The 16,172-nt window shown below is 42.3% G+C and overlaps 1 protein-coding gene across 3 annotated transcripts in view; it reads right to left on the bottom strand.

Moving 5' to 3' along the window:
* The window catches only part of ASXL1 (ASXL transcriptional regulator 1), an 82,183-nt gene that overhangs the window by 9,261 nt on the left and 56,750 nt on the right, over positions 1–16,172 (bottom strand). For all 3 annotated transcript variants that reach the window (XM_075563797.1, XM_075563795.1, XM_075563796.1), the window contains 3 exons: positions 944–1,064; positions 772–869; positions 18–111 (listed from right to left, as the gene is read on the bottom strand). In XM_075563797.1, the coding sequence (XP_075419912.1) occupies positions 18–111; positions 772–869; positions 944–1,064 (313 nt within the window). The remainder of the gene's footprint in view (positions 1–17; positions 112–771; positions 870–943; positions 1,065–16,172) is intronic.

Consider the following 16,172-nt stretch of genomic DNA (forward strand, 5'->3'; position numbering starts at 1 on the left):
TCATGATGCACACGTACCTGCTGCCGATTCCACGTGGGCCCCGTTTACCTTCAGAGGAGTCAGGACAACTCGAGGGAGCATCACCCCAGTCTTTTTCTTTTGCTTGCTTGCCTATAATCCAAGAGGAATTTAATAAAACTGTAAGAACTGGTCTGTGGTTAAACCTACCAGTTACACTGAAGCTGGCTTCTCCCAGACAGATTCAGTCTTGGAAACCCTAAGGGGTAGTCCCAACCCTGTCCTATAGGGGAGCTGTAAGTGGGAATCAACTTGATAGCCACCGGTCTTTGGTTGTGATTATCTGCAGGGGTACAACCACAACCGGACTCCCTCTTGATATCTCTCTCCCAATGAATCCCTGGTGACAATAAAGAGTCTGCGTTCAACCAGACCAGCACTGGTGCTCACAGCTGCAGTGACTGTTACGGAGCCACGTGCTGGCCACCATGCCAAGCTTTTTACATGCAACATCTCATCGTCCCATCGTCACCCTGCACTGAGGAGTATGTATTCTCTTACATCTTACAGGTAAGGTCCCAAAGCGGTAAAGTGGCAGGGCCAAAATGAAAGATGAGGGCTATCTGACGTCCAAGCTCATGTTCTCACTGCTCTGCCTTGTGTTATGTGCCTCCCTCAGATGCCCGTGAACAAAGTCACCCAGTCTCGAGTGGAAGAAGAGCACATCTTTCCCCTCTCCAGCAGTAGTAACTGCCATGGATCCAGAGAAGCAGCAGCCTGTCACAACTTCCTAGTCCCCGTGTGCCTCCCCACCTGTGAGGAAGCTCTACAGCTGTCCCTGGGACTGGAAAGAGGCCGACTCTGAGACTCTGTGGAACAGGATGCATTTGAAGATGTTTCATCAAGAGACACTGGAAGAGAGGAAAATACAGCTTAGTTCCTGGGAACTGTTGCGGTATTTCAGCGGTCTTGCTAGGGTACTTACCATCATTTTCCCCACTCACAGTGCTAGCTTCATTGGACCCACAGCTCTCTGCATCAGCTGTGTCCTCAGGCTCCTCTCCCTCCATCCCAGCTGGGTTTCGAGACCACTGCAGGGCATCTTTCTGTGAAGCAAAGCACAACTCAGGTCAGCAAAACCCTATGGATCCTCAGTGCATGCTGTCATGTTCCACCAAGTCCATGCCGGCCCATAGTGACCTTAAAGAACAGAACGGTAGGTCTTTGCTCCCATGGAATAGTTGGTGGGTTCCGACTGCTAACCTTCAGGTCGGCAAGAACTTAACCACTGCCCACCCAGGTTCCTTTGCAAGCCTATCAACCACTCAACTCCGTGTGCTTTCTGAAGAGGGAGACTTAGAAGAATACAGTCTAGATAGTGACATCCTTTCTAATGGACCTTTTGTTTAGTAAGTTGTTTTCAAATATACATCATTAAGATATAATTTTATATCCAAATCATTCACTAAATATGTATGGGGTGCCTCCTATAAGCTACCAGGGGTGTGGGTAGTATAGTGGTTGAGTGCCTGGCTGCTAACCAAAAGGCTGGCAGTTCAGACCCACCGGCTGCTATGTGAGAGGAAGATGTGGTAGCAGTACTACTCTGACCTGTAGGGAACTCACTACGAGCTGGACATGGACTCAACAACAGCAGGTTTGGTGGGGTTTTCCTATACGCCACACCACGCAAGTCCCTCCCGCCCCCCTGCCTTTCAATATCAGTGATGCCTTGTAATTGAATTATTTGATCTTCCTTCACATTTTTAGGAGTAGATATTCAGATATTGATTATTCTCATCCACTCCAAAACTTTCACTTTAAAACTCAGATTAGAAACTGAGGAGGAAATATACTGCAATCACCATACAGGAAGCCTGCATCCTACACAGTGACCCTGACAATTCAGGGTGGGGGGACGACACATGGAGGAGAACCAGGACCCCTCCCACCATGGAGATTAATCAGAAAATCGAAAGGACTGCAATACAAAGGTGCATACAGAGAAGGGCATCAGTTCGGAAGAAGGCGTGCAGGAGACACAGTTGGGAAGAGGGCTGGTAGGCAGAAAGCATCAGGGGGCAAGACTTGCAAGGGGGTGTGCTGCTTGAATGAGGTTTTAAAAGAAATTAGCTACTAAACAGATAACGTGGCAGGAGGGGTTTGTAGTAAGTGCAAACATGAAAGAACATTCCATTCCACACTTGTAGAAACTGTAGTTTTCTTTAAGGGTGTGCGATGCCTATAAGTAAGATGGACAAACAAGCCAGACTACAGTCCAACAGGAAATGCTCCGGTTCTGGGAGTGAGGGCAGAGTCGACAAGAAAGCCTCGGCTCTACCTTCCTCACCTAATTTCCAAGGAAGGATCTGGACAAGATGCACTGACACAGTGGCTGCAACAAGAGGCTCAGCCCTGGTAATAGCCGTGAAGACGGACAGGACCAGGCAGTGTTTCACTCTGCTGCACAAGGGGCCACTGTGAGCAGGAACCAACGGAAGGCACCTACCACCATCACCACAACTGTCAAGGAGCGGCCCCACACTTCCCAATACAGAAGGAATGTGAATGAACGTTGCAGACTGGGAGGAAGAGCAAAGATAAGTTTTAAGAGGACTGTGTTGGAGGGGGAGAGGAGCGTCTTTGAGATTAAGAGTATATGAAGTAAAGCAGGTAAAAATCCTGGTTCTATCTTTTAAAAACATACCATAAATTTCTAAGGGGAACAAACAAAATTTTTACTCATCATTGTTAAGGTTCCCTTGATCTACTTACTATACTGTTTTCATTAAATTAAGTCAAAGCAATGCTGACTTTAATTTTTTAAAAGAATACAATTTTAAAGTTTCAGGCCCCACACCCCCAACTTGCCCTTAAAAATGCTCATTAGGATTGAAAGCTAAAGAATATTTTTAACACTAATCTTGTAATGTTTATTAATTGCCAGCTTTTCGGAATGATGAAACAAATCTAATCTCTGAATCTCAGTCAAACTAAAATAAAATACTCACTAAACAAATGAAAGAAATCTATTACATTGGCAAAACTGACCCCTAAACTCCAATCCTGCCAAGACTGGGGGAAACCATGCACCTGCGGTCAGTAGGAGTGAAAGTAGTATCAAAGGTTGACATACTACCAAGTGGGAAAGTAAACGGTTAGTAAAAAACAAACTTCGGTAAATACCTTTCAGCCCAAATATGAAGTATAAAAAGCCATATAAAGAAAAAAACCTGACAAAACTTCTTTAACAAGAAAAAAGATTATGCAAATTAAAATCACAATGAGATACCACAATAGCTCAAATTAAAGCTGACAATGCTGAGTGTTAAACCAGGAAGCCAAACAGGTACACAGCAACCCGATTCAACCATTAGCAAATGTACAAATATGTTTGCCACCAATTGAGAACATAGTTTGGTACAGCTGAGATATAAACAAACATTCTATGACCCAGCAATATCATTTCTAGGTTTGGAGTCCCTAGAAAAACACTTATCCGAGTGTCTAGACATTGTAAAGCATGTGAAGATTGGTCATGGCAATATTATTATTACTATAAGACTCAACAAGAAACAACCCAACTGGTGGCCATCAACAGTGTGGTGTCGATGCCATCACGTTGGCTCTGACTCAGCAACCCTACACACTACAGAGTGAAACTGCCTGTTCCAGCCTCTTCCTCAAAGTCAGGTTGCAGCCACGGTGTCGGTCCATCTGGTTAATAGTCTTCCCCTTCTTCACGTACATTGTGTCCCTTCCCTGTCCTCCAGAGGCTGTATCTCTTTATAATGTGTCCAAAGTATATGAAGTGCAGATTTACGTGTGGTCCTTACAGTACAAGATACTTTCAGTATTCTTCATCAACACTGTAATTTAAAGGCATCAATTTTTCTCGAGTCTTCCTTAATGCATGAGAAGGGACCGAAGACACCATGACTTGGGTCAGGTTTACCTTAGTCTTCAAAGGGACATACAGACATCTCTCTGTTCTTTAACACTTCCAAGAGGGCTTCTGCAGATTTTCCCAGTGCAATACAGTATCATTTTATTTCTTGACTGCTGCTTCCAGGAACAATGATTATGGATCCAAGTAAAATAGAATTTTTGACAACTTCAAACTTTTCTCCATCAACAGTAGAATCAATAAATGGTCAGGTATTCATGAATGGACTATTACCCAGTTATAACACAAATGAATGAATGAATACTACTACTTGCAATAAGCCAGTATCTTAAAAATAAAATGTTGACTGAAAGAAGCCAGACACAAAAAAATATACACTATAATAATTTCATTTGTAAAAATAAGTCCAAAACCAGGCAAATTTAAATTGTATCATTAGGGAAGAAAAAACAGGTAGAAAATGTTAAAGCAAGAAAATGACTTCTGACCTTGAAGTTAAACCCCAAACTCTTAGGGTCATCAATGAGGGAATTGGGACCAACTTGAGAACTTTGGCACAGGGAATACACAGGCTAACAGAAATAGGGATGGACACACACACACACACACAGAGGAGGCACAAATTGACAAATGGGATATACTGAAGATAAAACACCTGTGTATATCAAAAGAATTCACCAAGAGAGTATTAAGAGAGTCCACGGACTGAGAAAACCTCTTTAGCAATGACACATCAGACAAAGGCCTTATTACTAAAATCTACAATACTCTGCTAGCTTCCAAAAATAAAAAACTAATAGCCCACTTGAGAGGTGGGCAAAGGACTTGAACAGAAGCTTCACAGGGGCAGAAATCCGAATGGCCAACAAACATATGAGAAAATGTTCCCGATCTTTAGCCATAATAGAAATGCAAATTAAAACAACAATGAGGTACCACCTGACACCCCCAAAGGTAGCCCAATTCAAAAAATCAGAAAGCAACAAGTGTTGGAGGGGCTGTGGGGAGACAGGAACTCTCATCCACTGCTGGTGGGCCTGTAAGTATGTACAGCCACTATGGAAATCAATCTGGCGGTATCTAAAACAGATGGAAATCGAGTTACCATATGACCCAGCAACCTCCCTACTGGGCATATACCCAGAAGAGGCAAGACACAAACCAAGACCAGACATCTGTGCTCCAATGTTCATTGCAGCATAGTTCACAATTGCAAGGAGCTAGAAGCAACCCAAATTTCCATCAACTGACGTTTGGATTAAAAAACTGTGGTATAGAGGAGCGAAGATGGCGGAGTGAGGTGCGCCTCGGGGCCCATCGAGTCCCGCGTCCGACGGAGTGTGGGCTTCCTCATCATCAGAACATTTTCCTTGATCTTTAGGTGCTTTTATATTTTCTGCATCTCAGAAAGAAAACAAAACTTCTGAACTCAGGATTTGACAAGCATTTCCATGTTATGTCCTGGAGCAGGTAGTCCTGCCTCTTTTATGCAGCCACTTTCCCTCTTCATCGAGCATGGGATCTCCTCTACAGCTGACCTCCAGGATTGACATGGAAAAGGCTGCTTTCCCTTAGTCTGTCCCACCTCTGAAACTCACCCCGAGCAGCCCTTCGGATTCAGACATCATGCCGATTTCTCGCCAGAAAGAAGCAACGGACCTGGGACTTCAGCTGTTGGTGGCTTCATTGTAAAGAAATTACTTTGAAAGCCGAAGTCCAACATAAATTTGAAACGCATGCTTTGATGGTGGTATTGTGAACTCTTTACTTTTTGTTCCATATAAGAAGACCAACGAAATAGCAAACATGTATGACTTCAGGTTTGGTTTGTTGTTTTTTGCCATGTCCTCCAGTTTCAGCCATTATCAGGGAAAGCACAGTTCATCCTGCAGCAGTACGGGCTAACATTCAGTCGAATTTGAAGTAAAAAGAGATAGTAAAACATGACATATATATCCAAACCTCATTTCATGACATATGTGAATAAACCATCACAGTCTCTGTAAAACAAAAACAACCAGAAAAAAAACTGGTATATACATACAATGGAGTACTATGCATCACTAAAAAGCAGTGATGAACGCATGAAGCACATAGCGGCATGGGAAGAACTGGAGGAAATCATGCTAAGTGAAGCAAGTCAGGCACAAAAGGACAAGTACAACATGAGCCCGCTGAGGTAAGCATTAAAAAAAAATGCAAAAGGGGCATAGGGAAAAAGCTACTGTATACAAACATTCTCGGGGTGAGGACCGTGTAGTATGGCAGAGACCAGATCAAATCCAGGGATGCACATGGTAGACAACTGGGGAGGAGGTGGGGAAAGGAAAATAAAAGGATGAATAAGGAAGAAAAGGGGAGCAGGGGCATGGGGCACTAACTCACCCAAGGGGAGGTTACTGTTTATATCTCCACAGGGAAAGAGGGACCAGACTTCAACCCAGTGCCTCAAGGTGTGAATGCAACATTACGGCATGTAAAGCGTGCAGTAGGGAACCAGTAGAGAGGTCTGGGAGGCTGGCCCCAGTACCAAATGTTAAGTGGATGCCTGCCCCTCCCCCCAGAAGAATTTGTTTCAAAGGACATTGATTCTGCAGCTCCGGGAGAGGGACGTATCTGATTGGAGCACACGGGAGCAGGAGGAGGACAGAGTGGAGCACATCCAGGCCCACCAGGCCGTGAGGATGATGACCCCAATTAGAGCAGTCAGTCCACGGAGAGGACCACATGGCCAACCCCACTATGAGACATGACATCCCTCACTGACCCATGGCTCTGCAGGGGAGAGCACCGGAGACAGTGTGGGAATTGCAGCAGAACAGCAAGGGAATGGAGCAACAAGGTCCCCAGGGAATGCTGAAAGTGGACTTTGGGGCCAGGGCATGGTGCCCCAACACACTGGACTGGAAAACACTCCTAAAGGACAACAAACGATCCTTGAATTAAATACAAGCTTTTCTTTCTTGATGTGTTTTACTGTTGCTTTGTTTTCCTCTGTCTTGTTTTTGTGCATGTTATTATCTCCACAGGTCTGTCTAAATAAGACAGGCTGGATGAACTATCTGGAGGAAAAACAACAGGACCGACAGTTCCAGGGGGACTTGGGATGGGGTGGGGTGGGGGTTAAGGAAGTGGTGTTAACAAACCCAGGGACAAAGGGAACAACAAGGGATTCAAAATGGTGGTGAGGGGGGAGTGGCAGGCCTGGTAGGGAATGATCAAGGGTAAGGTAACATAACGAAGAGGTATAGCTGCAACTCAGGTGGGGACGGAGCATGATAGTGGGGCAGGAGGAAAGTCAAGGGATATATAGACTAAAGAGCTAGGAGACAAAGGGCATTTAGAGAGGTCTAGACAAAGACATGTACATATGCAAATATATATATGATAGGGAAATAGATCTATGTGCCTATATTTATAGGTTTAGTATTAAGGTGGCGGAAGGACCTTGGGCCTCTCTACTCAAGCACTCCCTCAATGCATGAATACTTTCTTCTATTAAATTGGCATTCTATGATGCTCACCCTCCAGGCACAACCGCTGAAGCCAAAGTGGGTGAACAAGCAAATGTGGTGAAAAAAGCTGGTGGTGCCCGGCTATCAAACGAGATAGCGTCTGGGGTCTTAAAGGCTTGAAGATAAACAAGCGGCCATCTAGCTCAGAAGCAACAAAGCTCACATGGAAGAACACACCAGCCTGTGTGATCACATGGTTCCGAAGGGATCAGTTATCAGGCATAAAAGAACAAAAAAATCATATCATTGGGTACACACCTCCATGATACGATAGCCGAGGACAAACGGGTGCATAAGCAAAAGTTGTGAAGAAAGCTGGTGGTGCCCGGCTATCAAAAGAGATAGTGTCTGGGGTCTTAAAGGTTTGAAGATAAACAAGTGACCATCTAGCTCAGAAGCAACAAAGCCCACATGGAAGAAGCACACCAGCCTGTGCAATCACGAGGTGTCGAAGGAATCAGGTATAAGGCATCATCAGAAAAAAAAAATCTAACAATAGTGAATGAAGGGGGAAGTGCAGAGTGGAGACCCAAAGCCCATTTGTCAGCCTCTGGAGATCCCCACACAGAGGGGTCTAGGGGAGGAGATGAGTCAGTCAGGGTGCGATGTAGCGCCGATGAAGAATACAGCTTTCCTCCAGTTCCTAAATGCTTCATCCCCCCCACAACTACCATGATCCGAATTCTACCTTGCAAGTCTGGCTAGAGCAGAGGATGTACATTGGTGCAGATAGGAGCTGGAGGCACAGGGAATCCAGGGTGGATGATACCTTCAGGACCAGGGGTGTGAGGGACAATACTGGGAGGGTAGAGGGTGAGTGGGTTGGAAAGAGGGAACCGATTACAAGAAACAGAAAAGGGGGTGAAGGGAGACGCCAGACAGGGCAAGATATGACAAAATAATAATTCATAAATTATCAAAGGCGCATGAGAGAGGGGGGAGCGGGGAAGGGAAAAAAGAGGACTTGAAGCAAAGGGCTTAAGTAAAGAGCAAATGCTTTGAAAATGATGAGGGCAATGAATGTACAGATGTGCTTTATACAACTGATGTATGTATGGATTGTGATAAGAGTTGTATGAGTCCCTAATAAAATGTTTTTTAAAAAAAAGAAAGAAAGAAAATTACTTCCATTAAGCCAGGATAGTAGTTGACCTTTCCAGGGAGAAAGGAGGCTGTGGTTGGGAAGTGGTACAATAGGAACATCTGGCTGATGGCATGTTCTATGCATTGACCCGGGGAGCAGCCTAAATTTAGCCAGCACCACTTTTTAGGTAGTGAGTTGTGAGAGCTTTTCTTTCTCAATTGCTGAATTTACACACACACACACACACACACACACACGCGTACCATCAAGTCAGTTCCAACTTAGAGCAAGGCTACATAAAAAGGAACAAAGCACTGCCTGGTCCTGCACCATCCCCAGCCAAGAAGTTTAAATTTAAAATGAATCCAGAATTGTTCAGCTATTTGAATGCAATGGCATACTTAATGATAGTGTCACATTTCCCAAATGTGATCAATGTGCTGTCTTATTAAGTAGGAGAGCTTCGGTGGCACCAGCCAGTAAGTGTTTGGCTACTTATCACAAGATCTCAGGTTCTATATACCACCAGTTGCTTCATGGGAGAAAGATGAGGCCATCTGTGCCCATAAAGATTTATAGCCTCAAAAACCCTCCACAGGGCACTGTGAGTTTAGAGTGGCCTCGAGGGCAGCAGTGGGCATGCACTCAAATATGCTTAGCTCTCTTGGGACCAGGGGACACAAATAGGAAGGATATTTACTGTTTGAAAAATGTATATTCTTAAATTCTGCCTTCTGTTTAATTAGAAGTATACTTTACAAAGAGTGAAATGCAAAGATCTCACCAGTTGATGCATATCTTAACAGCATATAGAACATTTCCACAAACGTTCTCCTGTGCCCCTTCTTAGTCAATCTCTACCCTTCTCCAACTGAACAAATCATCGCTCTGATTGCTAGCACCTAAATGAGTTGTTTCTGGTTTTCATATAAATAAGAGTCATGCAGAATGTATTCTCATTTGTGGTTGGCTTCTTTCAACTGAGTTTAATGTTTATGAAATTTATCCAAGCTGTTCTAAGTATCAGCAGTTTACTGCTATTTATAGGTAAGCATTTACTTATCTACTCTTTTGAAAACTTCTGGGTTATTTCCAGGTTTTGATCATTATGAATAAAACTGCTTTGAAGACCCTCATATATGACTTTCTATTTATACACTTGTCTTATTGACTATGAAGTGGGAACCCAACCATATCCGTAAGATGTGCAGAGATCCCGGGAGTCCTGTGGGCAGGAACGCAACCTGACTGCTCTGAGATTTGACATGTGAAGATCAGCCCCCTCGAGGAGAGCCAGCGCTTCCTAAGAGCCAGTAGAGTTCCTGAGAGAGAATCACCAAAAGAAAAAAGTCTGTGTCCTTACACCCAGGAGATGGCTCAAGAGGAGCTCAAGATGGGTGGGCTGCAGGCCCCATACAACGCCACCCACATGTAGTCTACCGTGATCAACAGCCACGGTGAGCCCGTCACCTCCAGGCAGTCACCGTGATCAACATCCAGAGTGAGCCCCAGGTGCCCAACCACATCGTCCGGTCCCTCAACATGTTCTTCCTCAACTGCTGCTGCCTGGGCTGCAAAGTCTATGCCTACTCCATGAAGCCCAGGGACCGGAAGACGGTGGGAGACATGATCGGGGCCCAGAGCCACCACCAAGTACCTAAACATCTTTTCTACGGTCCACGGCCTCCTGGGAATCCTCATTTTCATCATTCTTCTCGCCATGGGCACAGTGATGAGCTTCCAAGCCCTGTCACAGAGGATGGGCCAGCAAGGCCACTAGCCACTGCACCATGCTGTGCCCTGAACCCTCCAGCCCTGCCTGCCCTCACTCCTGTCCACAGCCGCTTGCGCATCTATCTCCACCTATCAGCAAGCTCAATAAAGTGCCCTGGTGTGTATAAAAAGATACAAAACACTTTCATGTGTGAGCTGTTCTGTTTGGTCCTCCTATAAGAGATTACACAACAAATCCTGCTCCCTTCATATGGCACACACAAATGGTCTATGGAATATTCAGAAATTTGTAAAGCACCATCTACTTGGCAAATGGCTAGAACACATGATCCAGATAAACATCCTCTTAAGCAATAATCTGTTCATGGAAGCAGCAGTCAAGACATCAAAAGACACACTGTCATGGATAAATTCACACAAATGTTGAAAAGCAAAGATGTTACTTTGAGGACTAAGGGGCACCTCACCCAGGAGCTATGGTGATTTTTCACATATGCATGTGAAAGTTGGACAATGAATAAGAAAAGCCAAAAACCAAATCTATGCATTTGAATTGTGGTGCTGGCAAAGAATATTGAAAGTACCATAGACTGCCAAAAGAACGGACAAAATTTGTCCTGGAAGAAGTACAGACAGAATGTTCTGTGGAAACAAGTATGGTGAGACTTCGTATCACATACTTTGGGCATTTTATCCAGAGACACCAGTCCCTGGGAAAGGACATGATGCTTGGTAAAGTAGAGGTGCAGTGAAAAAGAGGACGACCCCCTAGAAGATGGAGTGACACAACGGCTACAACAATGGAGTCAAACGTAAGAACAATTGTGAGAATGGCGCAGAACCAGGTGGTGTTTCATTCTGTTATTTATAGGGTCTCTAGGAGTTGGAATAGATGTGACAACACCTAACAATAACGAGCAACATAATTGGTAACATTTCTGGGCAATGATATTCATAAATAGACTTGTAAAAAATACGATCAAATGACAATCCCTCGATAAGCAGACATGCACACACCCATGTTTAATAAGGCACTATACACAACAAGATGAAAACAGCCACATGCCCATCACTGAAAAAAACAGATAAACATTAAATGTGTATATACACACAGTGGAACACGATGCACTGTAAAAAGAAAGATGATGAAATCATGAAACACTTCATGACATGTATGAATTTGGAGACCACTGAGTAATAACCACTTGTCTCTGTCCTACTGTGTGGCTTACATGTCACTGTGATGCTGGAAGCTAGCCATGTGATCAGTATTTCAAATATCAGCAGGATCATCCAAGGTGAACTGATCTCAGAATAATGTCTAGACTAAGAGCAGACTAGGAAGAAGGGTCTACTTCTGAAGGGCTAGCCACTGAAATCCTCACGGATCATATGGAACCCTGGCAGATACAATGCTGGATATGAGCCACTCAGGATGCTCAGTACAAGTGAGGAGGAGGTGACTTCTAAAAGCCAAGTCAACCACAATGACATAGACTGAGTAAATCTTTTGGAACCTTCATTTTGGAACCTACTGATAGGGCATAACTCAAAATGAGAAGAAATAGCATCAATATCCTAGGCATTAGTAAAGGGAAATGGATTGGGAATGGCCATTGTGAATCAGACAACCATATAGCTTACTGTGCTTATAGGAATGACAAACTCATTTATTTTATCACCATGAACATCTCTAGATTTGTCTTGAAGTACAATACTGTCTATAAGATAATATCTGTAACACATATAAAGAAGTCTTGGTAATATAATAATTATTCAAATTTATACACCAACCACTAAAGTTGAGTTCAGTCTGAAAATTGTAGTTAGTAATTCACTGCATACCTCACTATGTCACCAGCATTCCTCAGAACATTAACTTCTTGATTAAGAAGATCCAACATTTAAAGATGTCAATTCTTCCCTGAACTAACTACAAGCTTTTCTCTTGTGAACTGTTTTAAAAAAAAAAAGATGTCAATTCTTTCCAAACAGACACGTAGAGTCCACACAATAAAAAAAAAAGCAAACAAACTTCAACAGGATTTCTTGAAAAATTTGACTCTATATGAAAAAACAAAAAGGGCCACAAAAATAGCTTACACACTTTTGCTTTTATACTTTTATTGGCATGTAAGTTGCATACCACAAAACTTAATAGTTCAATAATATTAAGAATTGTGCAATCACCACCACAATCAATTTCAGATAATTTTCTTCTTTCTCATATTTTAGCTCCTCTTTGCTCCCCAACCTCCCTACCATACCTCTAGGCAATTATTAAGCCAGTGTTTCTACAGTTTTACCTATCCTATAGTTCATATATAGAAAAATCATACAAAATTAAATAAAAACCAAGAGTAAAAACCTAAAAGGAAAAAAAAACCCCAGAAAATTGAAACAACTTTAAAGTGGGTCAAAGGGGAGCTCAAGCGGTACGGGTAAAACACTTTAACCTAACTACACCTGCCATAATGGAAAATTTATAATGTTCCCTGTAGCACAACTTTTATTCACATATCTGGATTATGGTCAGAGGGGACTGGCCAGAGGCTTAATCCATGTGGGAACCTAGCAAACAGATTTTGGGCTCTAACTGACAATGACTTCTGCAAACTGGGTGTTTAGAATGTAAGCGCTAAAACGGCCCCCTTCTCCAGTTGGGGATTTTATTATTTACAATCCTTGGATTACATAAGCTGGTGTGCTTCTTCCAAGTGGACTTAGTCAACATTGGGCCAGGTCATAAGAAATACTTGTTCTTGGATTAGGGCTACAACTGTGAGCCTCAAATTCATTCATGTGGTTTATGTATGTCTCATTTTAAAATGGGTGAACTCTATGTTATATGAATTATACTATTTATGAAGGAGGGAGGGTGGGAAGGGGGACAAAAAGGATTTGAATAGACATATCTCCCAAAGAAGATATACCATGGAAAGATGCTCAACATTATTCATCAATTAAAAAAAACCCACTACCATCACAACAATTATGACTCATAAGTATCCTGATATATTACTATTAATCAACAAGGAAATGCAAATCAAATCCACAATGATAGCACTTCATATCAATAAACTGACTAGAATTAAAAAGGGACACAATAATGAGTGGACCAGGATGCAGAGAAAATGGAACCTTCATATACTGCTAGTGGTAATGTAACAGACAAGTTTTCCAATATTTTGGACAACAAAGCCTCAAGAAGCTTATCATAGTCATGATGTCCAAGTAATTCTACTTCTAGGTGTATACTCAAAGGGGCTGAATGAAACAGGTACCCCAACAAATCATAACATACATTACTAACAGTCATAAACATCATTTTAGTGAAATCCATAGAGACAGACTGAGGACTGACTGGGAAAAGGGCACCGAGTTTCTTTTAGAAGAACAAAGTATTTAAAAGTTAGATGTTAGCTTGGGGAGGGAGGAGGGGAAAAAAAAGAGGACCTGATGCAAGGGGCTTAAGTGGAGAGCAAATGCCTTGAGAATGATTGGGGCAGGGAATGTATGGATGTGCTTTATACAATTGATGTATGTATATGTATGGATTGTGGTAAGAGTTGTATGAGTCCCTAATAAAATGTAAAAGAAGAAAAGAGAAAAAAATGATTAGGGCAAAGACTGTACAGATGTGCTTTATACAACTGATGTATGTATATATATGAACTGTGAAAAGAATTGTATGAGCCCCAATAAATTGTTAAAATTAAAAAAAAAAAAAAGTTAGATGTTAGCAATGGTGTTCCAACCTTGTGAAGTACACGTACACAACAATCCCTCAACAACTCACCCCTATCAAGTTGATTCTGACTCAGGTGACCTTCTATACGGTTTCTGAGACGATGAATCTTGGTGCGAGCAGGAAGCCTCACCTTTCTCCCAAGGAGCAGTTGCTGATGGTTTTGAAACTCCCTGACCTTGTGGTTAACATCCCAGCACTTACCCGAAAGCACCACTAGAGCGCCACACTTTAATTGGGAACTATGTGGTATGTGGATGACAGCTCAGTAAAACTGGATTAAAAAACAAAAGCTTCCTAAATCTAACCGACACCTTTGAAATCATGAATGAATGCAATTAAAACTTGCAAAACATGAATAAAATACATTAGTGTGTGAAACAGTCAAAAGACCCAAAGCCAAAAATCATCTTTGAAAACGGAGATCAAGTTGCAATGATGTTTTAAACATGCTATGTAACTAAGATTTACACTAAGACAGAAACCTCTCCCTGTATATTTATGAAGTTTATACAGCACCGTCAGTTAAAAAAATACTTGATGTAAACTATTGATTCTGAAACCATGTGCATTATTACAAGCAACTGCAATCTTGCAGCTGTGAAACAAAGAGAGAGGTTCTTTAGAAAATGTGCAACACTCCTCCTCCCCCAACCCCAGCATATAGTACAGAGAAGAAGTTATCTGAGTTCTCATTAGCGATGAAAAAGGAGTCTCCATCTATCACAAACTTAACAATTTTTATCCGATCCACTGCCACCCAATTCTGTAAGTATAATTTCTAGTCGATAGTGACCACAGGCCTACAATCCCTCATCTGAACATTCTTCGGGCCTTGATGTGTTTTAGAAATTACAAATTTCAGATTTAAAAGGGTATACATATAGTATATCAACACCAGCACCCCCATAATCAAACACATCAAAATTTTAAAAAATAAAGTATATGATTATAGTAGCGAAATAAGTCAACTAAACATACCCTTGTATCGGTTTTGTCAGATGATTTGAGAAAAAAAACGGTGTACCCAGACTTGCCCAGCATGTGAAACTGGTTCACTACAGATTAATAAGCAAGCACAAGGCGGCTCATGCTTACTTTGTTATCTGGGTGTTCTGTGCCTGTCAAGGACTGGAAAATTGAAAAGAGGTTTTGATTCTGTAGGAAGGTAATGTGGGGATTGGAAGAAAAGACAGATGCCAGCCAGACCTAGCAGCAGAATCTCTGATGTAGTGAGAAAATGTGAAATTGTTCATTACTGATTAGGCAACAAACACAAATAAATCTATACTTTTGCTTAGTGGGTCCTCTGCCCTCAGGGTTTTCTGACAAATGAGTTATAAAAAGCACAAGCAAACAAACAATTTTCACACCATTTTGGATTTCATAATTATTAAGGATTTATGTACCCATGTCAAAAATGTAGAGAGCACACGTCATCATTAAAAGTTGCATACGTCGCAAGCATAAATATGGTAAGAAAGCTTATTTTTCAGCAACAAAAATAATTATTTGAAAATTTTATACAAGTTCTATTCTCTTTGACACAGAAAATATAAGAAAGCTTAACGCAGTCTTTTCACCACTCTATTATCAGTGGTTCTCAACCTGTGGGTCGCAATCCCTGGGGGGGGGGGGGGGGGGAAATCGACCGACTCTTTCACAGAGGTCGCCTAAGACCATCGGAAAACACAAATATTTCACAATATATAATTACACATTGTTTTGTGATTAACCACTATGCTGTAATTATGTTCAATTTATAACAAGGAAAATACATCCTGCATTATCAGATATTTACATGACAATTCACAACAGTAGCAAATACAGTTATAAAGTAGCAACGAAAATAATTTTATGGTTGGGGGTCACCACATGAGGAATTGTATGAAAGGGTTGCGGCATTAGGAAAGTTGAGAACTATTGCTCTATAGAAACCCAAATCAAAGCCACTGCTGATGAGTCATTTCCCATTCCCAGTGACCCTACAAGTTTGAGAAACATTATAAATCTTTACAAAGGCTGTAAATCTTTACCAAAGCAGGCTGCCACTTTCTTCTCCTGTGGAAAAGCTGGTGGCTTCGAACTGTCATCCTCTGGTTAGCAGTCAAGCTGTACACAGAACCTCCACCTCCCTGCCCCACCCCAAGTATGCCATGTCACGCAAAGGTGGCAAAGTGGTGGCCTAGAGACAGCTCGCTCTTTTGCACATGGCAACACATCAGA

The sequence above is a fragment of the Tenrec ecaudatus genome, chromosome 12, assembly GCF_050624435.1.
Source record: "Tenrec ecaudatus isolate mTenEca1 chromosome 12, mTenEca1.hap1, whole genome shotgun sequence".
Lineage (NCBI taxonomy): Eukaryota > Metazoa > Chordata > Mammalia > Afrosoricida > Tenrecidae > Tenrec > Tenrec ecaudatus.